Genomic DNA, 26,014 nt, shown 5'->3' on the forward strand with positions numbered 1-26,014 from the left:
TCAAAGCATTAAAGGTTGAGCACAAGTGCTGCATTTCCACAGGCTCGCACCAGTGTACCGTATGCGCCAAGCGGCAAGGGCAAATATATCGAGCAAAGCTGCATATGCGTGGACATGGCCTCTGAACAAGAGATACTTCTATTTGAAAGATAGCAAGAGAATCCAAGGTAATACGGTTACATGAATATGGTTTTCAGAACCATACATCTTGTTGATAGCAGCATCCTCCTAGCTCTAAAACTCCCCCCCACCCCCACCCCCCCCAAAAAAAAAAAGCAGCCTAAAGAATGAGAAAATCACAAAAGGCCTTCGCTGACCCATCCTTTAGTATGTACAGTGTAAACCTTGCAGCAGTCATTACTACGCTAACTGTATGATGGTTAAACTTTGGTCAAATAACCAACCCCACAGCATCCGAACAAACAGTAGCACTGCATGACAGCTTGGTGGAAATTTTTCATACAGATTATGTCGCACTGCGCCAGGTACCTTCCACCTAAAAAGAAAGCTTGCTCAGGAACTATAGCCACAAATTGTAGTTAACAGAAATCTGGTATGGAATGTCGGTATGTTTACCTTGTGATAACAGCTGGCAGCTGCCACTATTAACAGATGCAATGAAGTTCAAAAGTTAATCATCGCCACTCCCGGCAACCACCACAACTCCAGTTGCTGCTGTCAACAGGCTCTTCACCTTGGTCCCACGGTGAGCACTGCCTGTGTATGTGCAGGTCACAGACAGCACATTTGAGATCAGGTGGTGGCTGAGTATTCATGCACTTGTTGCATGCTACCTCATCAGGGGTGGGGTCATTTGTTGGGAAGTTCATATTTGAAGCTCCATCTTCTACCATGAAAGACAATTCATCAAAACCAACTCCTTGTTGAACAAAGCTTCCTGTGCCATTGCCATCACCTTGCAGACCAGCAGACATCCCAAAGGCATTGTCAAGCTGCGTATCATCAGCTTCAAGTAGCTCGGTGAACGAGAAATAAGTCTGGGGCTCATATTCGTCCATCCCAAAGCTGCCACAGCTAGTGTCATTCGACTGGTGATTAGCAGTGAAATCAGGAGGTGTAGCATATGCAACTCCTTGTGAAAAATCCCACCCCAATAGCTCTGAAGCATCAACGCTGTCAGCCTCTGAAAATGAAATTCCATTCGTATGGCTGAAATTGATGTTTCCATTCCCTGGAGGATGATTCTGGATATTATACTCATTCACAGGTCTACCAGCTTGATCAAGGTATTCAGATACTATTTGCTTGTGCTCTTCTTATAGACAGCTTCTGGTTACTTCCAGGGCCAAAGCTTGCCATGTTCATTGACAAATCAATGTCCATTGTATCATCCCCAATTGGTTCAACTATCCCATAAGAAGCAAGCAGTGGGTCCTGATCTGCTAAAGCAAAAGTCTCCTCACTAGATAGCATAGTTGACTGAGATGATGTAGCAACTGTTTGCTCACTTAATTCTGGTTCAGGCTTTGTACAACCATCAGAATGAGGACAATGCGGTATGGCTCTCATTCGGCACCTACAGCACCGGTATGCAACCAACTCACCAATCCTTTCTTCATCAAGTTGCAAGGCATCACCATGAAACCAATCTGTATGCAGGGAATACCGAGATGTTAGGAAAAAAAAACTGAAAGATAACACAAAAAGGATAATGCTCTAAGCTACAGAAATGCTAAACTTACTTCTGCACTTCTCACAGCGTACATACAACAAATCCGGAGAATAAGCTTTGTCACAGAGACAACATGTTGGTCTTATTGATGAACCTATGTTATCCTTGCTTTTAAGGATTACATCATTTGCCCTGAACTCACTTCCATCATCCTTGTCGCTCTTATTTTTCTTCCATACGAGACCAAAATATGTGATCGCTTGAACTTTTTTAGGTTTTGACTTTTTAGCTTTTGTCTTTGGCAGAGCTTGGACACTAGTGATACTCTGAGTTGCCACCTTTGCAAGTGGCTGGGCTTCCACCTTTGCGAGTGGGTGGGCTTTCTCATTCATAATTGGCTGAGCTTCCACCTTCGCAAATGGCTGTGTTTTCACGTTCACAACTGGCTGGGTTTTCACATTCATAGTTGGCTGAGCTTCCACCTTCGCAAATGGCTGTGCTTTAACCTTTGCAACTAGCTGGGCTTCCACTTTGGGGGTAGGTTCACCGGAATGGGAAGAACTAACCTTAAACACAATTCTGGGAGCAGTCACTGGTTGTTGGCCATTACTCTTCTGTTGAGGCCGGAAATAACTTGGATTTGTATTGTAACTAGTAAGCATAAGATTCCGCTTCTGGAGGCATAACTTGCATATCAAACTGGAAGTAGCACTGCTTCCTTTGTTAACAACAGAATTTGATGTACACTCTTTATGACAATTACCTGAAAGTTATTTTTAGATAGCAACAATGTGACTAAGTATTCGAAATATCAGAAATCAGTCAATTGTCTTCTTGAATATTACAAGGACAAATTTTGAAAACAAATAATCTAAAGAGCACGACATAGATCCATACCTTGACAAGTGCTGCATTTAACAATATCCCTGCATGTGATCAACCAAAATACAAAAGGTCAGCATCTCAAAAATAATAAATGTATAATCAGTTTATTATCATAACAAAGAGGCGAAGTAGAAAAACCTGTAGATAACATCCTTCTTGCATGAGGTGCAGGGATAGACTTCTCCTTTGTGAAAAAGATAAGAAAAGACATCTTCAGCAGATGCTTTTACTCGCCTTGGGTATAAATTGGTAAAACATTTAGAGTCCGAAATTCCTGGGGTAGGCAGGGAGGTGTGCTGCTCAAATTCTCGCAACATGTACAATGGCACATGGTTTTCAGAAAACCACAATTTGCTATTTTCATCCTGATCACCTTCCGATTCCAAGATATTTTTTGTCACACGCACAGGAAGATGCTTTTGATTGCGAAACTTAAGTGCGTATCTTATCTTGTTATCGATTATTTTTTTATCACAGACTACAGCATTTCTGAGAGCAGAAAAGTCTGCATCAGAACTTTTTCCATCTGAAGGAATTTGATCTGGAGGGATGAATTCCTTCCATCTGATGTGGGCATCAAGATATCTAACCTGAGAGAAATGAATATTAGTTTCATGCTAAAGTAGGTTTAACGTACTGCTCTTTGCAACATCAGGACAGAAGTGCAAACCTGCAAAGCAAGTTGAGATGAAGTCTGGCTCATTCCAACACATCCTCTCCAGACAAACTGCCGAGATCGTCTTGGAAAATTGGAACCTTCATGGTAAGATAAACCTGCTATCCTCTGTTTACCACCTAGCAGGTGACAAAACAAGTCAACTTGTTCATGTCTTGGACACTGATAGAGGATGAAATAAGACTACTAACAGTTAAACCATGTAATACCTTGGCGAGCAGCTTTTCTTATGGTTGAATGTAGAAGAGCCCCCCTCTGCAAAGTACGTTTTGAAATATTTCCTCCAGTCCACCAAGTCCAGCTGTTGTCCTCATCAGTAGCAGTACCAGATTCGGATGCCAATGAACGTCTTCTGCCACGCCTTCCACCAACCCCACGTTTTTGGTATTGTGCAGGACGAGATGCTCCCGTTGATGGACCAGGAGATTCCACAGGCCAATCGTCTATTGGCTTCAACCAGCTTGCAGAAAATGCTACTCCACGGATATTGCTTTCCAACTGCATAGAATATGTAACAATCTTTAAAACAACAACAATCAAATTCATCTCACAGCCATTTATGGCAATAGCTTTTTCAGCTAGGCTATTTATCTTTCTTTTCAATAGCATAATTAGCATTTATTGCATATCCAACTTGATTATCCAGAAGCAATTAGTATACAATATTATGGCATTAGGCAAGCTACTATATATCCACTCTTTTGTTCTGCCTACAATATATATCATCATCTAGGCCTTCTAATTATCCAAAAGTTGTGCCAGTTAAGCACTAGATGGCATTGCTGCAACTTTTTTGTTCTTTCATCACCTTGGTCGTATATTGTATGTTCATGAGTTATCGCATTGGCTCTATTAGGGTAATTTTCTTTTCAAGTAAATTGCTTTCTACACCAGGTACACTACTCTTTGTTTCACTTTGCACAAATAATTTTATTTTGCACCCTGTTATGTTAAAACCTTCATGGTGCCTCATATAACATGATTGAAAACCATGAAACCTCATGAAACTTTCGTTTCAGGAGCCAAGTGTAATGGTCAAATTATTATTTGGGTAGATAGCCTTCAATAGCTCTTCTGCTTTTATCCTAGTTCAAAGTGAAAGAATATGGCTTTACATGGGCAAAGTGCAATTTACTATATCTTTCAGTATTGAATCATTTTATTTCACAAAACGCCTCTGTAGTCATTTCTGAGTCAAATATCAATGGTTTTTTGGAACAATTTTTCTAGTTTCTAATAATGTATTTAGAGTTAATTTCCTTTATTAAAAAATGCATGCAGGGATATTATGTATCTAGCTCAAGCTGAATAAGAAATCTGAAAAATATTATTATATTTGATGCCCATCCCAACGCAGCCAGCATTCAGAGTGATATATGCTATATCACAACTTAGTTGTAGAATATTGAGAAGTACCAAAGGATGCCCAACAAAAAAAATACAGCTCACCTCAAGCAAGAGGGGTATTACAGTTCTGCAGTTGGAAGCTTCTTGTAGTTGTTGATGCCACCTTTTTTTCTGCTGCATGTCTTGTAGTGAACCAACCAAGAGGCCACGCAAACTTTCCTCCATGTTGGCTAAATAAGCAACAATACTAGGAAAATGGCTATCAGAATTTTTTATGACGCGCATGGCACTAAGAATTCGAGCAGAGCATTTAGCAGCATTTGTGGTGGCCATGTTAAGAAAACAAGCCTTTTTTGTTCCACTCGCCGAACTTCTACAAGCAATGCACCAACCACATCTATCTCTTGGGACTTCCATAAGCTTCTTTTCGGTACTTGGCCAAAGAAATTGTGTGGCTGCTGAAGAAAATGCTTTCAATTGTAGAGCATTGTCTGCAGCCATTTTCTTCCTTGGTTTTGCAGTCAGTTGGGATGCTGAAACTTTACCTTCATCGGATGTAATAACAGCTAGATTGGCAGCAGCAGATGCTGCAATGTTGCCATGATTGTAGAGATTCATGTAAGCTTGCGGTTTAAAAGAAGATAATTTTGCTGCCTTGCCACCACTCATGTTTCCAGATCTTTCAGGAAACAGCTGAAGGTGGTGTTTACCTTGAGAAGATGGACAAAACAATCCTGCTGTCGCAGAAACCGTGGATGAGTCTGGATGGAATATACTCTGAGCTGGCTGCGCCTGTGCTATGTTAGACACACCTGTTACAATGGATCCATTCTGATGAGAAATTGAGGATACCACAGGTGGTCCAAAAGCTCCATTTCTATGTGCATTATGTACGTTATTCTGAGCTGACACAGTTTGCTTGCAAACTTCAGCATTCTTCTCGGTGACAGCACCAAAGCTTGACTTGCATTTTTGTTCCTCCAGGCTTTCGGCTGAGCAAACTACGCTCTGATTAGCCACAAATTTCTGCTGCACATTTGTTTGAGGAAGCGCTGCTGTTTCTCTGTCCCCGCCATCTTTTAAAGTTGTCCGGACACTTCCATGTCCTGCTTTTATTGGAATAGAATTCAACATACTGGACCTTGGAGTATGGTTCACACCAACTTCTTTACCTGTTGCTGATCTCTCACTATGAATTATACCTAGTAAATGCTTCCAGTAGTCCTTTATTTGCCTGCATATGTCCACATATGCATCTGAGACAGCAAGTCTTTGGAGGACCTTGGCAACATCATACTGATTGTAAGCATAAGACTCTGCATCCGAAGCTGTTTCAATCCTGCAGTATTTGATGGAACAAATACAAAGGAAACAAATCGTTAGTAAACCACTAAACCAACGTATTGCATGATTAATTTGCAAGAACTTACACCAGCAAATAGTTGCAGGTTCCTAAGAATAGTCTCCCACACATATCAATGCCAAACATTTGAGCTCCTCTTGCACCACGCTCAATTCTTGAAGAAGTTGGTCCAAGCTTGTTAACCACACATTCTGGACAGAACCAATCACCCTGAGGAAGGAAAGCTTTGTTTTGACCAATACATCTCGAATGATATGCCCATGGGCAGCCATCACAGCATACCAAAGTTCCATCCATTCCACATATTCGGCAATCATCACTATTGCCATCCTGGGACAGTACTGCTACAGCAGTTTCTGGATTTGTTACATTTGGAGCATTTTCGAGATTCAGGAAATCATTCGTATCTTTGTAAGCTGAGGCCTTTGCAGCTCTAGTTGAGACTCCTCTTGAAGCAGCCTCCTGAAAGACGCTGGATTCTATCTCATATTCCATCTCCTCATTGTAGCCTACTCGATTTTCCAGTTCAGTTTTGAGCTCTTCTGATTCATTCACATCATCGCAGAGTATTTGCAGCACCCTCAACTTCATGGCAACAGGAAGTTTATAGTATTCGGCAACTAGGAGGCTTCTACCAAAACTCTTCCCCCCTAGATTTTTAATGGAACGCATCACATACAGGTACTCCAGTAAGAAATTCGGCCATGTCAATGCATCTAGTAATGTCCAATCCAGGTACCTACACACAGTTCATGGGAAGTGGAAATAATGTCAGAATTTTAAGTACAGAAACACAACACCTACGAAATAGTTACTGTGGTTAAAAGTGGGTTGATAGAGTAAGTACTTCAGGCAATCTGAAGCCTGTCGAGATCCTTCAGCAGATTTAGATTCAAGATGCCGCCTCAGTGCCCGCAGTAGCGAGACATGCACAGCATCCAACAAGTTATTCTGCACGCTGCAATTAATGGCCGCCACAAAATCGTCCAGCCCAAATGGACTCAGGAACAGCTGCACACTGAATGATCGCAGGAAGTTATAAACAGAGAAGAGAGAACTTATGGACTCTTCTGGCACAGGAATGTCTCCTGATGATGGAGGCAACTCCACAGCCTGTACAGGAGGGCATGGCTCAGATGTTTCTTCTCTAGTGAAATCCGACGAATTACTCGAAGATTCAACATCCTCAGACATATCCGAGCTAGACGCGCTATGCTGCAGCTCATCAGGCCTGGCAGGCATCTCACATCCATCAACCCTCTGCCTAGTACTTGCTGGCTCTTTGACCTCCGAGGCACTCCCTGACGAAACCAGCAAGTCTAGCTTCCTCTTCCTGCAGCTCACCTTCATGCCTAACGCACCATTATCATCCGACAGTAGAAACTCCCGGAGCTGAGGAAGCCCCAACTCCTCAGTATGTCCGTCCTCAAACACCACGCTGTAGACCCCAGCCGTGCTATCATAGGATGCAACCTTCCCAATAAGAATCCTCGCGTGCCCTGGAGCGCTCCGGCCAATGTAGCGCCCCACCAAGCATTCCCCCACCTCCTCTTTCGCCTGAATGCCCCCAGCAGGTGCCGTAGTCCCTTGATTCACCACTCCGCCATCACCTTCCTCTGTCTTAACCTCGCTTGCCACAGCTGCCGCAGCGCAATCCTGTTCCTGAGCATTGCCCTCTCGTTCCAGAACAGAGCCGCCATCCACCTCCATCTTCATTTCAGACACCACGGGAGCCAAATCTTGCGATGTCCCCAGAACGCTCCCCACATTCACCTCGCTCACAGTAGAGGCCGCAGAGTAGTCTTTGCTCGCAGCACCACCCCCATCCCCCTCCATCCCCGCTTGTTCAGATACCACAGGATCCACTTCCCCCGCAATGCTGCCCTCAGTTGCCCCATTCGCTGCAGTACCATCTGGCTGCTCCTTTGCCACGGCGCCATCCACCTCCATCTTCGTTTCAGACACCACAGGAGCCAAATCTTGCGGTGCCCCAAGAACACTCCCCACATTCACCTCCCTCATCGTAGAAGCTGCAGTGTAGTCCTCGCTTTCAGGGCCACCCCCGTCCTCGTGCATCCGCGCTTCAGATGCCACAGGAGCCACATCTCGCACTTCCCCCTCAATGCTGCCCCCATTCGCTGCAGTGCCATCAAGCCGCTCCTCACCCCCAGCGCCACCCTCATCAACCTCGTCCGCTTGAGCCGCCGCAGGACGCTGCTCGCCCGCAGCGCCACCTTCGTCAGCCTCGACCCCCGGCTCGCTCGCCGAGGTCTCCGCATCACGCCCACGCTCCGCCGCCACCACCTCAATGGCCGCGGTAAGCTCCTCCGCAGCAGCAGCAACGCGACCGGCCGTCCCCACCATCGCCTCGTCACCGTCCGGCGCCGCGGGGGAAGCGTCGGCGGCCGACCGATCGGAACCCTCCCGGTGGGGCTCCGCGTCCATGGCGGAACCGGGCGCGAGAACCCTAGCTATTGCGGCCCTACCGAACCATCCCCGCGGCGAATCGCGCGGCACCGGGAGAGATTCCGTCGGGGCTTGTGGAGCGGCAGCGGCAGCGGCAGCGGGGAGAGGCGGCGCCGATGCAGGGGTGAGAGGGGTGGAGTGTGGTTGGGACGAATCTGGTAGCTGCCGATCTCGCCCTGTTGCTTAGGCGTGGGTGGATGGAGCGAGGTAGTGCGGGGGGGTATGGTGAGGCGGGATGCTTCGGGGCTTGCAAACCCTACTCGGCAGCGCGCGGCGAGGAGTTGGGTGGAAGAGGTGGAGATGAAGGGAGGAGAAGGGAAGAGGGAACGGAACACGGCCGGAAAGGCAAAAGGCCCGGGCCGAGCCGCACAACCGACTCGCACGCACGCACTAGCCTGGCTCGCGTCACTCCGGTCCGTGCCGCACTTCTCGGGTCGTGCGTTCGGGGTCGGGTCGGCGCCGAGCCGAGAGTAGTGCGCCCGACCCACACGCGGAGGGAAGGGATCTCGCGAAGCTGCCAGGTGGGGCCGTGCGGGTGGCGGGCGCGGGTGGGGCAACGGAGAACGGACCCGGTTCGATGTGCAGTCCTCGTCGTGACCTGGCTGAGAAAGGTCAGCTTGCGTTCCACCACCAGTCCGGCACGGGACGACGGCCGCGAGGCTGGAGGAGGGAACGAGGGAGGGAGGTGCTGCGAGTTTTTCAAATTCAAAAAAAAACCCGGGTGGAGGGAGCTGAGCTGCCCGTCGGGTTGTTTTTGTTGCTTGCTCAGGTAGGGCAGGGCAACGGTTGGCTCGCGCCAAGTGCCGGGCTTCGGTCTGTGCGTGCGGCCGTGCCGCGTAGCACTCGCTTGGGTTTTGCTCCTCGCCTCCTGCTCGCGGTTCCTTTGGATGTAGCGCTTGTGCCCCTGCCCACTGGTGAATTAGGCAAAGGTGTGCACCCCTTGCCCCACGGTGCTTCTAGCCTATATATCCTTCTTTGCATATACACTGTACTGAACTCTCTGAACACGTCTCCACGCACGCTCCTTACATACGTGAACTAGGGAAATGCTGCAATTCGGTACCTTTGATGTTTAGTTGTAGGCCATAGGGAAAGCTAAGGATGGTGTAAAAGTTCTACATAAAACTAATGCATTGTTGTCTATATGGAGCTGAAAAGTTTGTGTCTTTCAGAACTGTCTCTCAACAATTTAAAACTCTTTTTCACGTAGACTTTTCTGAATCTTATGCCTTGTTTGGTAGATCCTCTTCTGGTTCTGATTCTTAAGACGAATTCTCAAGAACAAGCAGTTCCACGGCCGAAAACGAATCTCTAGGATTAACTCTATGCAAAACTGATTACCCGTGGAAAATGAATCAACAAAAAATATCAGGGTCGATAATGCTGCTGCTGCTGCTGCTACAGAAGTAGCGAAAGTGAGCGAGCTAGTTTTTTAGCTCCTAGCATCCTAGTTTATTATTTTAAACAATAACTCCACATAACTCTGGCCATGGGTGTAATTCTCTATCACAAAAGTTTTGTAGAGCTTCCCTTAGAATTAGCATAAGAGTTGCATAGGGAGTTCTGCCAAACAAACCCTTAAAATGAGAAAATCAATACAAAAACTATATGGTAATATCCCTCGAATCCTAGAAGCAAAATTCTATGAAGACTCCCACGCATTGGAAACAGTGCAAACAAGTTTTATCCCCATGAAACTCATTTCATCCCATGAATTTTTTATCTTATATCTCTTCATCAATACTATGACATATCAACTTATTTCATGCCTATGAAGACTCCCACGCATTGGAAACAGTGCAAACAAGTTTTATCCCCATAAAACTCATTTCATCCCATGAAATTTTTATCTTATATCTCTTCATCAATACTATGACATATCAACTTATTTCATGCCCATGAAATTCTCATGAAACCCAATTGAGACTGGCCTAAATTACTAATAGGTGGTTGGCACCTATGGCCCCACCTATTAGCGGCCCAAAAGCCGCTAATGAAATTAATAGTTAACAGGTCCTTAGCTAACAGTTAGTTTGTCTATTAGCAAGTGTGTTTGGATCCACTAGGACTAATCTTAACTACTAACTATTAGCACTAGTGGATTGAAATTGGGTTTGAACCTTTAATTAACACAAATTTTGAACACAAAAATCGGAACTTATTTTGCAGATGTCTAAGTTCATAGCCGTCAAAATTCTTTTTGAAAAGTGATTCTTTTGGAAGGCAAATAATAATTTGTTTAACATGAGAAATAATAAAAAGGCGAATTTTCAAAGCATAAACCACAACCGGGCTGAAACCGCTACAAGTTTGAATTTGTAAATGATAATAAGCCCACTTGATATGTTAATGCATCTTTCTTCTCCCTTTGTCGTTTTTGCAACAAAGATTGTCCGTAGGCACTTCGGATTGGACCGGGCTAAAGAAAATACCAGAATTGTTCCTTTCAGGCCGAAAACTTCTATACGGGCTCAACTTTACAAGGCTACCAGACCGTATCATCGAGTTGGGCCGGTTCATTTCAGACGAAACCTGGGGCATTGAAATGACACTTCCAGTCCATCGCCTAGGGACGCTATTTCCAAGAAAAATCGAACTGAAATGACAGCGGGCATGCAATAAAAGTACTCCGTACTACCTAGATTACACACGAAAAATAAACTAAAATAAAAAATATGATATTATATCCAAACCTCTTTCACCATTTTCTTCCTACCTTTTTTTTCTTGATATAGCCAATGCTCACATCATATCTGAAACAATAAAGAACATTGACACTTACATCATCAATCTAGCATAGGTTGCAAACTTTGGACTCATCTGCTTCTCATCCCCTCCCCCGCATCCATCTACTTCGCCACCGCCACTGCGTTTGCTGTCGCATCGGCTAGCGTCAACCATAGAGGCGTGCACCATGGCACGCCCTACACCTCGGCAGCCTCCCTCGTCCTTGTTGTGTTTGTCAACACCCCTCATGTAGAGAGGTATGGGCGCCCCGAGCTCAACGTCTTGTCATCCGCCATCAAAAAACTGTCATCTCCCCTCCACCTGCTCTTCCTCCTCCTCAGACATTCCTAGATACCTTCGTTGGGCATGGCGCCGCAGGCGATGATGCCAGGAGGACACCTATCTTCTACATTGGCGGTGATGACGACGCAACAGGTGACAACGATGGTGCATGGTGGTGCTGCTTTGCAGAGCATGGGCGTGAAGTAACTAGAAGAAGAGGAAGAAAGAATTTTTTTTATTCGTTACGGTCGCATCGTAAGCCTACAATAGACTTGTCGGAAACTTATAGGATGAGTTTACAATAGCTAAGGTGCATCACTGTTGCGATATTTGTTGTTTAATGCTGCACTCTCCGTTCTAAATTATAAGATGTTTTGTCTTTTCTAGATACATTCACTTTAGCTATATATATATAAACAAATGTATCTGAGAAAGCCAAAAACATCTTATACTAATTAGAATGGAGCAAGTACTTTTTTAATACACTGTGACTGCCCTTAGAGTCTAGAACTGTTTAGTCATGAGTTGTCAGATGACAATTTTGACCAGCTAAGTAGGTTCCTCCTTGTTACCTCAGAAAATGTTCCGGATAAACAGCTATGACGTTTCTCCTTTATTATTAGTACAAATACCACTAGCTACATAGTAGGAGTCGATCTTTACACGAGAGTACCTATCTGAACTACAGACCGTGACAATTTTAGCAGCATCCATTACACTGGCACACTTGATGCCAGGGGGCGGAGCTAGGATTTGAGCATAGGGGGACCGTACAAACCGGCAACAACCATGTATGTCAAAATGTATACACGCGACAAAGATGTACATAACACACAAATAAACGTTTATTTGTCAAAATGTATACACACGATACAAAAGAAAGCAGAAAAAACTAAAAAATAAAGGGAGTTTAATTAGCCTTAGGCCTCTATCATTACCCGATCAATCTAATTCTTTGACTAAAAAAGAATCACGGTAATAATAAGTAGTTAAACAGGGCCAAAACTAATTAGCACTAGATCCTAAATGTTAAATGGCAAACAAGCGGTCACTTGTCGTTTAGCCTCAGACAGAACGGTCACTTAAACGGTAGACGATTAAACGGAAACATCATACCACTATGTAGCATTTAAATTTTAAATATTGACCAAACTCGCTAATGCCAATTGAAGATCAATTTTGAAGGATTAAACAAGAAAAGCACTGATTTCAATTAACTAGCTAATTAGAGTGTGTGGTATGGGGACAAATTAATGTTTGATAAGCAATAACGAAAACAAAAAGATATGGAGAAAATATTAGAAAGACCTAATTTTTATTTATCTAAAATACTATTCGATATTAATATGGAGTAACAACAACAAAATTATAGTACTAAAAATATCATTAACTAGCTAATTAGATAATTAAGCACCTAATTTAGGGGTGTATTATGGGAGTTATGGGAAGGTTGGGGGTGCCAGGCCCCCCCTCAGCCCCCCTTCCCTCCGCCACTCCTTGATGCCCGCGATAGTCAGCCTGTTCACTAGATGGTTTCAGCCAGAGCTTATCAATCATGGTATAGTATTTTTCTCTCACAATAAATCAGCACCGGCCAGATTTGTCAACCTAGAAACCATCATGGCTGACAGAGCAAAATTAGCAACGGGTCGCTTTGTCCGAAAGGTGATGTTTGTACTTAACACACCCTGCCCAATCATCATCATAGTTGCCCCCGCCCCACCGCTGACTCCAATCGGACCTTGGCGTCAAGCTCAGTCCCATGTCTCCACATGTAGTTCATAATTCAGATGTGATACTGACACATGCATGTCACCAACACACCCTGCCCAATCATCATAGTTGTCGCCGCGGACCCGCCGCAGACTCCAATATGACCTTGGCTTCGAGGTCAGTCCCATGTCTCCACATGTAGTTGAGACCGACGAGCAGCTCCGTCACGGCGGCCTCCGTCTTCCTCTGGTCCGCGAAGTGGAGCGTCTGCAGCAGCAGCACGGTGGCGTCGTCGCCGAAGGCCACGTTCTGCTGCTCGAACTTCCGCTCGGCCTGCCACCGGACCATGTTGTGCGCGAGCGGCGCGAGCCACGCCAGGATCCTCCGCACCGTGTCCGACCACTGGGCGGCGAGCACGGGGTCGTCGCAGGGCGGCGTCGTGGCGGCGAGCGCCGCCGGCCGCCTGAGCCGCGCCCTGAGGGACGCCCGGATCCGGTCGGTAAGCATGCCGTACAGCGTGTCCCTCTCGTCGGGGCAGATGTGGAGCGGCGACGCGGCGAGCTTCTCGATGAACATGATGAGGTTGGCGTAGTGCAGCGCCAGGGCCGCGGCGCCCAGGGACGACTCCGGCGGGTGCGTCACCACGTCGCGCGAGGAGGAGGCGAACACGGCCGTCGTCGTCGTCGTCGAGTGCCTCCTCCTCGCGTCGCCGCCGGACGCCGCTTGGCAGTGGAAGCTGATGATGCCGCTGCCGCTGAAGTCGTCGGCGGCGCTGCCGGCTGATGATACGTAGCTGAAGCTCAGCGGGAGATGAGCCGCGTCGTCCGCGTGGTTCCACCCGTCCCTGCCCGGAGACCTGCTGGGATCCATGACGACGCAGCCGATGAGGTGCTTGCCGGCCGCCCCCGGCCACCTGAGACTGAGCTGCTGCCTGAGGCTCTTGCTCCTGGACATGAAGAACCGACGCGCGTCGCCGGCGCCGGTGGCGGTACCCTTGCCGGACCTTGTACGCAGAAGCATCGTCTTCCGAGGCGCGTCAGCGGCTGCGGCGATGACGGCGTCGGAAGGGTACACCATGGACTGCAGCTGCATGCTGCCGCTCACGAACGAGGTGCTCCATGAGAGCCGCGAGGCCCTGGACGACGCCTCGTCGTCGTCGCCCACGGAGGCAGAGGCGGAGAGTAGCAGGGCCACGGGCTCCAGGTCGAACACCTCGATGATCCTGGCCACGATGGTGAAGAGCGACCTGGCGAGCAGGCGAACGGCGTAGTCGAAGGTCCGCGCCCACAGCGACGCCGCCCGGAGGCGCTCCACCTCCTGCCTCTGCCTGGCCACGCGGCGCGAGCACTCGGCCCGGCTGCTGCTCCCCGCCGCCACCGCCGCGGCGCCCTTGGCGCCGCCACGGGCACGCGGCCGGTAGGCCTGCTGCTGCTGCTGCTGCTCCAGCTCGGCGAGCACGTCGAGCTCGTGGCACAGGTGCGCGGTGACAGCCACCAGGCGCTGCATCTTGCGCGCCTTGCGGTCCATCTTCTTGGCCGCGGCGTACCGCAGCCCGTGCGGGTCGCCGCCGCCACCGGCGCCGCGCTTGACGAGCGCGGCGAAGAGGGCGTCGAAGCGGCGGAGCAGCGGGTCGGCGCAGCGCGCGGACAGGCGGGACACGTCGCGGGAGAGGTCGCGGCACGCCGCGGCCATCTCGGCGAGCGCGAGCGCCAGGAGCGCGGCGTCGTCGTCGGCCACGAGCCTCCGCACGCCCTCGAGGCGGATGCCTTCCCCGCGGAGCCGCGCGAGGCTGTCGGCGTCCAGCGCGCGCCACAGGCCCGCGGCGCGCGACATCAGCGCCGCCACCTCGAGCGCCAGCACCCCCACCTTCTCCCCGCCGCCCCGCGGCACGCTCAGCTTCCGCATCCCCTCGACCCCTCCCCCCGCGCTCGGAGCCTCGGAGTGGGCGTGGTTGGGCTATGTGTGGGGGACTGGGGGTCAAAAGGCGTCTGCCTGCGCGCCAACGGCTTTGGTGGTGGTGGGGTGGGCGAGGAGGAGCATAGGAAAGCTGCAGCGGCATTGGTGGTGGTGGGCAGTGGGCAGTGTGGTGGCGAGTGGGTGGGAGTTGAAACCGAGCGCGGCGGCACCGCATCGCCAGGGGATTATTCGGCGCTTCGGGCGCGGCAACGGGCAAGTTGGCAGGCGGGATTCCGCGGGTCGGTAGAGGGCGTCGACGTCCGGGTGCAGGCAGACAGGCTGCGCGGCCCGGCGTGTCTCCGTGCGGGTGTCGCGGCTCGGGGACGTCGTTTGGAGGCCTCTGTGTTGTCCATGCGCCACGACTCACGAGCTCGCGCCCCACGGCACGTACGACGTCGCGTGGTTTCGATGGAGCTAGCGCGACGCAGCAGCGCCGTTTGACGATTTGCTCGGGTCTCGTATGGAGTACAGCAACAAACGCACGCGTAGGACGCCCCGTGTGTCGCAGTCCTTGATTTCCGGGTGACACTCACGCCGGCCGGAGAAACGACGGAGTGGAATCGTGTAGTACACAAAAGGTTGGACTTGCCGGCAGTTAAGCAGCTACGATCCAGTCCAGACGGCTAGCTGCCAACATGCTGGCTCTGGCAACATATGTCTGCGCAGGCATGTCTTCGAGACTGTACCCAGCAGAACGCCGTATGGTTGCGGAAGCGCTGCAGGATCGGTCATGGATTCGGGACAATCAACTCTGTCAAAAGTGTTCGACGCATGTACAGGGTTTGGAATTTGTATAGCCAATCATTATTTTGGCTGCTTACACGTAAGACAGTTTCTTGTTCGGTTGGCCGGTTGGGCCTTGGGCGTTGGACAGGCAGCAACGACACAGCCTGCAGAACAACCAACTAACGGACGGTGCGCTTTTGTGCTTGTGCACGGTGCACCAAACAAACTCAAGCCACCGAAACACCTCTTGCTGAGTTGCGTCTTCAGTCGTCAAGTTTGGTCAAGGATTCTGCATCCTGTTGGTCTCCGGGCACTTATCCCGGCGTCTGAGATGGGATGCCGATTGGATTGGAGGTTGCTGTGCCGGAAAAGGATCGATAAGAACAGCGCGCGGGCTTTGATTTTGTCTTTCTGTTCGTTGGTTGGAGCTTCCGGAAGGGAAGGAACCGCATGTCCACGGAGTTAAGTGCGTTGGACTGTGACTGTGCATTTGGTTCCGAGGATGATCGGGGCGAGTCGGTCCTCGATTTGAGCATGTTTGGTTGTAGGGCGATTGGTGACAGAACCGTCCCTAAGGAGAATATTCTCCTCATATGTGGGGCGTCATTTTTGGATGACGTCCTCATCCGTCTCTCGTGGGTGAGTCGCATGGGAGCTGGCGGTGCGAGCAAACGAGCGCCCGGACGAGGAATTGTCACTATATATACCAATGCCTTCTGCAGCAAATGTAATGGCTTCGATATGCAAATGTAATGGCTGTGTTCGCTTCTAATAGCTTCCAGCTACACAGTACCAAGTAGAGATGATACAGCCCTATGCTGTGTTTGGATTGGAAGAATTTTAAAAGAATCATGGAGGAATATATTCCTATGGAAAGGTTTGTTGTTTTGGTATTTGGAACAAAGGAATCATGATTTCTTTTTCTTAGGAAGGGCTTGCTTCCATGTGCAAAATGGAGGGAAAAAAACAACTACCCAAATCTCTTGGATTATTTGCTTCATGAAGTCCAAGACAAAAGCGCATGCTATGTGTGTTTGCCATACATGCATCAACGTCGTCTGTGAGTGGAAGTGCAAAGGAAAGAATGTTTAACCATACTCGCTTCATGGTGCTGTGGTCATCTGCATGTTGTCAAATTCCTCTGATCCAAATATCTGTTTGTATATGTTTTCCACTCTCTCCATTCTAAATTATAAGTCAGTTTAACTTTTTCAGTGCATCCAATTTGCAAAGCGGAGTACATTTTTGCTTTCCTTTGTTTTGCCACTAGCGATCTACCTGATTCCCGTAATTTTCTCTATTCCTATGTTTTGCAATCTTCGATCCAACCGTCACACCAAGCCCAACATCACCTTTTTCTCCATTTTTAAGGTCATTACTGTGGTTATGCACTTCTGCGTCAACTAAGAGCAAGGCTAATAATATAGCCAGCTGCTGCCTGTACGAAAACTTACAGCCAACCTATCAACCCACTCGTATAATAGCTAGCCGATTTACAGCCCACTTACCTGTCTCACAGAACTTCTTAGTTCTTGTGCATAAGCTCGCTGTAGGCTTATAGCCCGCTTCTCTTCTTTCTCCTCTCCTCTCTCCTTCACGTCAGCATATAGCCCACTTACAGTCTCTTATTATACTTGCTCTAATGGCGATAAAATCTAGACCACCTCGTTTTTTTTTTTTTTTGCGATTAAGATCTAGGCCGCCTCGTGAGCAACGGAAGGTGATGCATGGTAGTGTTGTTTTCAGGGACTGGTTGTTTTGTTGTTGGAGTTTTACAAAGCAGAGCAATGGATGCGCATCGTCGTGGTCAAGCTATGTTGCCTATTCAGTGAGGTCATACACCTTTAGCCGTGTTCTCGTCGTCGTCGTTTTTCCCGAGCCCGATCGAATCGAACTTCATCGTTCCTTTGGACGGAGCGGGCCAGGAGCGCTTGTCATGGCAATGCGCATTGTGTTTGAGCTTGTAAACTCTTCTACCTTAATCTCTTCTGTTCTCTACTCTCTACTCTCGATCTATCTATCTTCTAATATTCTAATCTAATATTAAGGACCTATCTAGGCAATAACTTAATGTTTTGGCCCCTTCTAACAACTGGATTTTACTCATACACTTACATAACCTTATAACTATATTTACGCCGTGTTATTACTATATTTACAATGGTTTCTTCAGTATAATTTATTGGACAGAGTGATATAATTTGGGGATAACATAACTTCTATTTCTATATATAACAAAAAAATTTTAGAAAAAATCACAAATTATTTCTGTAAATTGTAGATATCAGAGAAATATATGTCAAATTGTTCATAAATTTCAGAATAATTTTTTCACAGATTGCGGTGGGTCTCACCCTCCCCGACCTTAGGCCCTCCATGGTGTGGAGTGATGCCTTAAAAAAAATTGACCCCACGGTGAAGATTTTGGCAACGAGCTTCAAAGGCCACAGCGTGGGAGTGATGTCGCATCATTAGCGCACCCCATATGATATTAATTAAAAAAAAACAAAGCCAATGCCGGTTCCTTCTCTTCCTTGCCCGAAGCACAGGCTCTTTCTCTCTTCCCTCCATTAAAAAACAAAGATAGCACCGGCGCAACTGCTTGCACCCCTCTCCATTTTTCTGGAACTAGCACCACACGTTGCAGTGTTGGAAGTAGCGCTTAAACCTTCTCTCTCCAAACTTGGCATCGCTCAAGGCATACATTGCAGAAGGCCTTATATCCGTTCCGTTCCGTTCCCTTCCCTTCCCACCCTTCCGTGAACCGCGCACGTCCGACGGTGCAGCGGCCTTCCCAGTTTCGGCGCCCCTGTTCCTTCCCCGCCCTAGCGCAGCGGCGCCCCTGCTCCTTCCTGGCCTGGTGCCTCTGTGTTGTCCATGCGTCACGAGCTCGCGCCCCACGGCACGTACTACGTCACGTGATTCCGATGGAGCGGGACGCAGCAGCAGCGCCGTTTGACGATTTGCTCCTGGTCATATGGAGGAGCCATAGATTAAACACACCATAGAGACGCCGCAGGTGTTGTCACATGCCGGCCGGAGATACGAAGTACTTACTCCATCCCAAATTATAAGTCTCTTGAACAGTTAAAGTATCTCAAATTTGACTAAATTTATATGATAACATAATCACATTTATAATACCAACTAAATATCATTAGGTTCTTTATTAATTATATTTTCATAGTATATCTATTTGATATCATAAATCTCAGTAGTGGAATAGTACAAGCCACAGAAAAGGTTGGACTTGCCGGCAGTTAAGCACCTGTGATCAGTCCAGACGGCTAGCTGCCAACATATGCATGTCTTCAAGACGGTACCCAAGTAGTAGTACCCGAGAGAACGTCGTATGGTTGCGGAAGCGTTGCAGGATCGGTCAAGGACTCGAGAAAATAAAAAACATTCAACAATCAAGCGTGCCCTGACTGCTGGCAAAGTGGAACTTGTATAGCCAGTGAGTCATCCGGCTGATCAACTCCTTACACGGAAGACAAGTTCATCTGCCGCCGGATGCGTCCCATCTGCTAGCTACCTGGTGCGTGGTGCCAAGTAGCTCTGAAAAAGGAAGGCGCCAATAGATGGGTGTTGTTCTTGTTGGCCGTTCGACAGGCAGCAACGTGACAACCTCCCTACCTTGTACCTTACAGGACAACCAACAACGGACCGTGCGCCTTTTGACCAGACCAGTGAACACCTCTTTCTCCGTTGCATCTTCAGTCGTCAAGTTTGGTCAAGGAATCTGCATCCTGTTCGTCACCAGGTACTTGTCGCGGCGTCTGTGATCTGGGCTTGCAGATTGGTGGTTGCCGTGCCGGAAAAGGATTGTTAAGGAACAGCGTGCGGGCTTTGATTTTGTCTTTTCTGTTCATTGCTCGGAGCTTGTGAAAGCGAAGGAATCGAAGGGTGTTTTAGAGTGTTCAGCAGCCATTTCCGTGGAGGTAAGGGGGTGTTTAAATTCAGGGACTAAAATTTAGGGGTGTCACATCGGGATGTCATAGGATAGTAATAATAAAATAAATTACATAAGTCATTGTTAATCCGCTAGACAAATTTATTAAGCCTAATTAACCCATCATTAGCATGCGTTTACTGTAGCACCACGTTGTCAAATCATAGACTAGTTAGACTTAAAAAATTTGTCTCGCAGAGTCGCAATATGTGTAATTAGTTATTTTTTTGAATTTATATTTAATACTCCATGCATGTGTCCAAACATACGATATGATAAGGACTAAATTTTATAGGGAGGAACTAAACAAGTCCTAAGTGCGGCAGACTATGAATGAGGCAATCTCTTCCTGTTGTGTCATGAACTTAGCGTCATAACGTAACGGGAGTTATACATATTGTGCAAAATTGGCGTATGAAAGTTAGTAATCTTCATAAGTGAGCCTGACAACTTTTGGTGTCCTATTAATATTTCAAAACTCCGTAGTACCTTCTAGTAGACCTATTCTGAATTAAACTAATGTTTTACCAAGTATATCCTGATTTTTTAAATGTCAAGTCTAGACTAGTACAGAGTTTAAGCATTCATGAGGTTTTTGACAAATGAAGTACTATAAGGAATGTCTTTCTGATTCTAATTTATTCTTATCATATTATTAGGATAAATCAACTTACTGCATTATGCAAATAGAATAGGCACAACCGTACACTTATTCGTGATATATTACTTCAGAATATACTCAATATGCCATTTTTTAATATAATCCTAATACTTATTTGGTGCTATCTTGGTGTATATTAATACCTAGAACATTATAGATTGACCAACATCTTTCATATTTCAATTGGGTAACAACTTCCACTCATAAAAAGTACTATGACAATAAACTTTTCTACGATCTTGTTTTCTCCATTTAATAAGATTCTAAACCAAAGCAGTAAGCTATAAGTTTAGATTTAAACATTTAAGACTCCCTTTGCAGTCACATCTAGAATCGTAGACCCTTTATTATAGCCTATAGTTTTGACTTCATTAAAAATTGTACTAACACCCATACTTTATGCTAATAGATTTACTAAGTTTAGAATAACAAACATCCTCTCCTGGTGTGATCATCTTACACAGGTTTATTAGAAGTCACAATCGGTTGAGTAATTGATGCCCTTCCTAGTGTGCATAATCACTAACTAATTGTTATTGCACTACCACAGACCCAAATATCCTTGAGGGCCGAAAACCCTCAAGGAAAGCCCCAAAACCGCCAAGGAAATCAATACTGGCGGCTAGCACTCAAGGAATGGCCGCCAAGGGTAGAGAGATAGGGAAATAGCTATTTTCTTGAGTGCCGGCCGCGACAAATCATTTCCTTGAGGGTTCAACTGCCAAGGAAATACTTAAGTGGTCAAATTTTTAACACCGCCAAGAAAAAGTAACAACACTCAAGGATATGCGTTTTCTTGAGGGTTGACGACCCCAAGGAATATAGTTGGCCCCTAAGGATATATATTTTCTTGAGGGTTTGTTACCGCCAAGGTATTTGTTGGGCCCCAAGGATACATATTTTCTTGAGAGTTAGCACCGTCAAGGTAACACAAATGAACCGTCAAAACAATAGCTTTATCCGAGGGCTCACACCCTCAAGGAAATAGCAATTTCCTCGAGGGTTTCGACCCCCAAGGAATAATGTGTTTCCTTGGCAGCTAACCCTCAAGGTAATGCATGGCACAGGGGCTTAATTGGCCAAGAAAATATTGATAATTCATTATAAATATAGACCAAAACAAATATCAGGATAGAGGCCACAATTAAACTAAACCAGTGCTAGATTAGATAACACATCCAATATCCATAGGTTCATTACATGTCCATTTTGCAAATATAAGACTTAGGTAGATAGCAACAGTGTATCATCCTACATGTCAGCAGGATAGCAGCACATACACAAGGCAAATACTGCACACAGTTCATAAGGCAATATTGCACTTAGCAAAAGATCAACCTAATATCATCTTAGTTCCTACCAATCAATAAACCCAAAAGAAAGTCCACATCCTATTGTGCAGTCACTTGGAGTTGTTGGAATTAGTTTGTCTGCATGCATAGTCACTGCTCAGTAGAGCGGTGATCATCATCGCTTTGGGAGGAGCTGCTATCATCACCATCTTCAAGACAACCATCGTCATCATCGTCCTCAATGTGGTCATCATCATCGTCTTCATTGGATTACTGGACATGATCGTTGCCTTGATGGTAGCTGCAGTCATCATCATCGCTTTCATGGTAGCTGTAGTCATCATCGTCGTCTTCGTCATATCAGTGTTGTCGTTGCTGCGCCTTTCATCAACAGAATGAGAGCCTCCATGTGACCCAGTAGCCTGCAAAAGGCAATATTGAAATATTTTTGTACAATTCTGGAACATAAAAGTTTGGTCTTCAATCTCTAAGAGCCTACTATAAAATATCAAATAACTGAGGGCTGTTTTGCTGTATTATTAAAACAACATAGTAGATGAGAACCCTAAAAAATAGGCATCTGCCAATCAAAGCTTTTCTTCACTACCTTACCATGAACATAAAACCTAAAAAATGACATTGTTAATCAACAAGAATCCACTTGTTCACTGCTGCAACTCGTATTGGCATTCTGCCATGAAACAATATTAATTCTCTAGATGAATTGTGATCAAAATAAAGAATATGAATTGCACAAACAAATTCAATAAATAATGTAACTTGATGACGACGGGCATCAAGGTCTTGTAGATGTTGAAGCAGTTCAACAGGTGGTTCTACACCTATCCGATCAAACACACTCTACAATTGAAAGTATCCAAATGAAATTGTATGCTTAGGACACAGTAATTGCAGATACAATGGAAAAATTATTACCTTGAATAGCTCGCGATGGATTCTATTTTCCTCAGTGAGTATGTCATTATTCATTTTCAATTGTGTATTTTCTTGTAGCACACTTTCATAATGATCAGGATCAGGATACAGATTTGGAATGTGCTAGAACAATTGCCTTATCCATAGCACCATCACCTATTGGAACGCGGCCATGCTTCATGCCACGTCCTAGTGTACAATGCTCTTCCATCCAGTTCTTGTGAATTTGCATCCGGAGCTAATGCCATGTACTCATCCTAACATAGAAATAGGAAAATGTATCAAAGGATGCCTCAATTCAGTTTATAGAACAAATGAAAGCATGTTGTGCAGAGCATACCAATCTTTTTTGTGCTTTCTGGCTAGGGATTGGAGAACTCCTTCCAGTGCTATCCACTTTTTTTACTCCAAATTTCATTGCAGCAAATGTGTTTATCCCACTCTGTGGACGGCCAGATTTAAATTCCTGTAAGATTAAAACCACAAATTATGCATGTGTCAGTTATAAGCAGCAAGCAGACATTGTAAACTACAGATTATAAGCTACATAATTATAAGCTGCACAAGAATTATAAGCTACAGATGTCAACGGTTCCTAACTAAAATAGTCAAAACACAAGCATTTGTCACAACTAAAATAAGCTAGCTGCAGAATTATAAGCTGCACAAGAATTATAAGCTATAGATTTTTTCAACGGTTCCTAACTAAAATAATCAAGACACAAGCATTTGTCATACCAAGAACTGTTGTGTCTCTGCAAAATTTCTTGAACCTCCTCTATTTTGAGCTGGATCATCACAACTCATGCGTGATTGTCGGCCTCTGCGTCTCTTTTCCTTGTACTCATCAGAAGTCCAATATTTGGCAAGCAAGGCCCAAACTGCCCTGTTGCACCACTCCACCCGACAAGTCAAGTACTGTTCTTATATTAGTTCAATGGTGCGGGCTCGAGTATCATCACACTCTTCGTTATTTCTATGACACCATTTCTTGACAGCCTCCAAACGGACTTGGTACATCATATTAGTTACTCTCTTGACTAGATAGTTCTCTAGATTTTTTGCAGCACGTGCCCTATGCTGTAGATGAGATGTAAACGTACTCTGCATATGCAAGACAAGTCAAATAAATTACTGACTGCAAATTCTTTAATCTTGCCTAGTGAATATTCAATCCTTTTAGAATTATGCAATCAGGATGCAATGCACTGGACTGAAGAAATAAGAAATGGAGAAAAAAGATTTAAAGAATAATCTGAATAAGTTAGTGTAATACCCAGAACTCCTGCTTCACTCTTGTCACACAGCAGATTCCTTCTGTGTTCTTTTTCCAATAATAATCATTCCATGAAAATGTTGGTTTTACTTGCACAATTGTGCCTTTCTCATCATATATTCTGACGATACCTAGGTACTCTCGCTTGAGAATAGTTCCTAACTGTGAGAGGTACTTGCAACATTTAGGGTTATAATCAACATATTTGAATTGGCGGTTGTAAACAAGTCAACAAATCAATTATTCAGCTTCATATACAAAAAACATATGTAGCAGAATGAAAAGAACTACAATGTTAATCACAATTGATATCATATACTTACCAATGACCTATAGGTTCTAGCTGAACTCTACCACTGCGTGGAGGTATTTTGTACTTGGTCCTGCACATTTTCGCTCTCCCTCTTTTTGGAGGATCCTGAGAGGACTAGTTGGAACCAATATTCAGTTGTGAGTTATCAAAGTTCACTTGTGAGTTACCACCTTCAACTCTAGCCATTTGAGAGTTAAGACCATTAGCATTGCTCCTTTATGAGTTACTAGAAACATCTCCAACCATTTGAGAGTTAAGACCATTAGCATTGCTCCTTTGTGAGTTACCAACCATTTGAGAGTTAAGACCATTAGCATTGCTCCTTTGTGAGTTACCAGAAACATCTCCAACCATTTGAGAGTTAAGACCAGAATCATCTCCAACTGTTTGAGTGTTAAGACCATTCAAACTGGTCTTATCTAAGTTAGCACCCTCAGTCCCAAGCACTTTGGAGCTGACACTAGCAACACTGCTCCTTGTAGAGTTACCACCATCAGGACTACATGCTAATTGGCCAAAAACAATGTAACGTCCCACCTCTCCGAGGCCGGGCCCGCTTACATCTGGCAGCTTCTCTAAGATATAGAGAGCCCTCACAGACCAACACAGGTCTTTTCTGCGCACTTTGTCCTCACTCATGCGCACCCGGGAAGAACTTCCCGGTCGGTCACCCATCGCTCTAGGCCAAGCACGCTTAACCTCGGAGTTATTTGCAGATGGGCTTCCAGAAAAGAAGTTGCAACTTATTGGTATGAGTATCCTATTAATCCTGTTAAGCCCTGGGCCAGGATGTTACATCCTCACCCCCTTAAGAGATCGACGTCCTCGTCGATCAATCCCAAGCCAGGAGCGTCCTCTCTTGGCCACGTCCGTGTGTCTAGAGCCAACGCATGTGCCATGCTGTGTAACCACGCCGGATCCACACCAGCCATGCGTTCCATGCCTGCGCAACTGCGACACACGCGCCCGTGAAACCGCAAGAGTTGGCTCTGATACTATTCTGTAATGTCCCGCCTCTCCGAGGCCGGGCCCGCTTACATCTGGCAGCTTCTCTAAGATATAGACTGCCCTCACAGACCAACACAGGTCTTTTCTGCGCACTTTGTCCTCACTCATGCGCACCCGGGAAGAACTTCCTGGTCGGTCACCCATCGCTCCAGGCCAAGCACGCTTAACCTCGGAGTTATTTGTAGATGGGCTTCCAGAAAAGAAGTTGCAACTTATTAGTATGAGTATCCTATTAATCCTGTTAAGCCCTGGGCTAGGATGTTACAAACAACGCTGCTCCTTATGAGGTTACTAGACTTCTCACCCTCACCATTGCTTGCAAACTGACCACAAGCAGCACTGCTCCTTTTGGTGTTACTACCTTGAGCTCTAGTCCTTCTAGTGTTAATTCTAAACTGCTCACCATCACCAGTACTTGCAAAGTGAGCACCACCAGCATTGCTCTTTTCGGGGTTACTAGCTTCAGCTCTGGTCCTTCTAGTGTTAGGTTTACTAGACCTCACACCATCAACACTACAACCTATTTGGGTGCCTCCACCCTTTGGTGCAGCCTGCTTACTCGAAAGACTTTTGTGTCAAAGCCCATGCATCTCCTATTTATAAGGAAAACAATTAGTAAATTGCACATGTGTCAAGGAAAAACATATCCATAATCATGCAACAACATATGTATATATCACACTTTCTGCACATAACAAGGACAAGAAACAACACATATAATAGGTACTTGAACATAAATCTTGTAGCACCCAGTTTTAAGGACAAAATCAGATACACATCATATGTGAGCCCAGGAAATCAA

The 26,014-nt window shown here is 46.1% G+C and overlaps 1 protein-coding gene and 1 pseudogene across 1 annotated transcript; both read right to left on the reverse strand.

The window, feature by feature from the left end:
* Positions 1-249: 249 nt before the first annotated feature.
* LOC136508536 (DDT domain-containing protein PTM-like) lies at positions 250-8,650 on the reverse strand (annotated as a pseudogene).
* Positions 8,651-12,462: 3,812 nt separating this feature from the next.
* On the reverse strand, positions 12,463-14,997 carry LOC136509267 (uncharacterized). Its single transcript, XM_066504080.1, has one exon. It carries the CDS (start codon positions 14,995-14,997, stop codon positions 13,216-13,218), a length of 1,782 nt encoding a protein of 593 aa, XP_066360177.1. The 3' UTR covers positions 12,463-13,215.
* Between the last annotated feature and the right edge of the window lie 11,017 nt (positions 14,998-26,014).

This window comes from Miscanthus floridulus, chromosome 15 (assembly GCF_019320115.1).
Source record: "Miscanthus floridulus cultivar M001 chromosome 15, ASM1932011v1, whole genome shotgun sequence".
Classification (NCBI taxonomy): domain Eukaryota; kingdom Viridiplantae; phylum Streptophyta; class Magnoliopsida; order Poales; family Poaceae; genus Miscanthus; species Miscanthus floridulus.

Bases quoted from the DNA above. Each gene is read 5' to 3' on its own strand.
- LOC136509267 (XM_066504080.1), bottom strand. From the start codon at position 14,997: ATGCGGAAGCTGAGCGTGCCGCGGGGCGGCGGGGAGAAGGTGGGGGTG.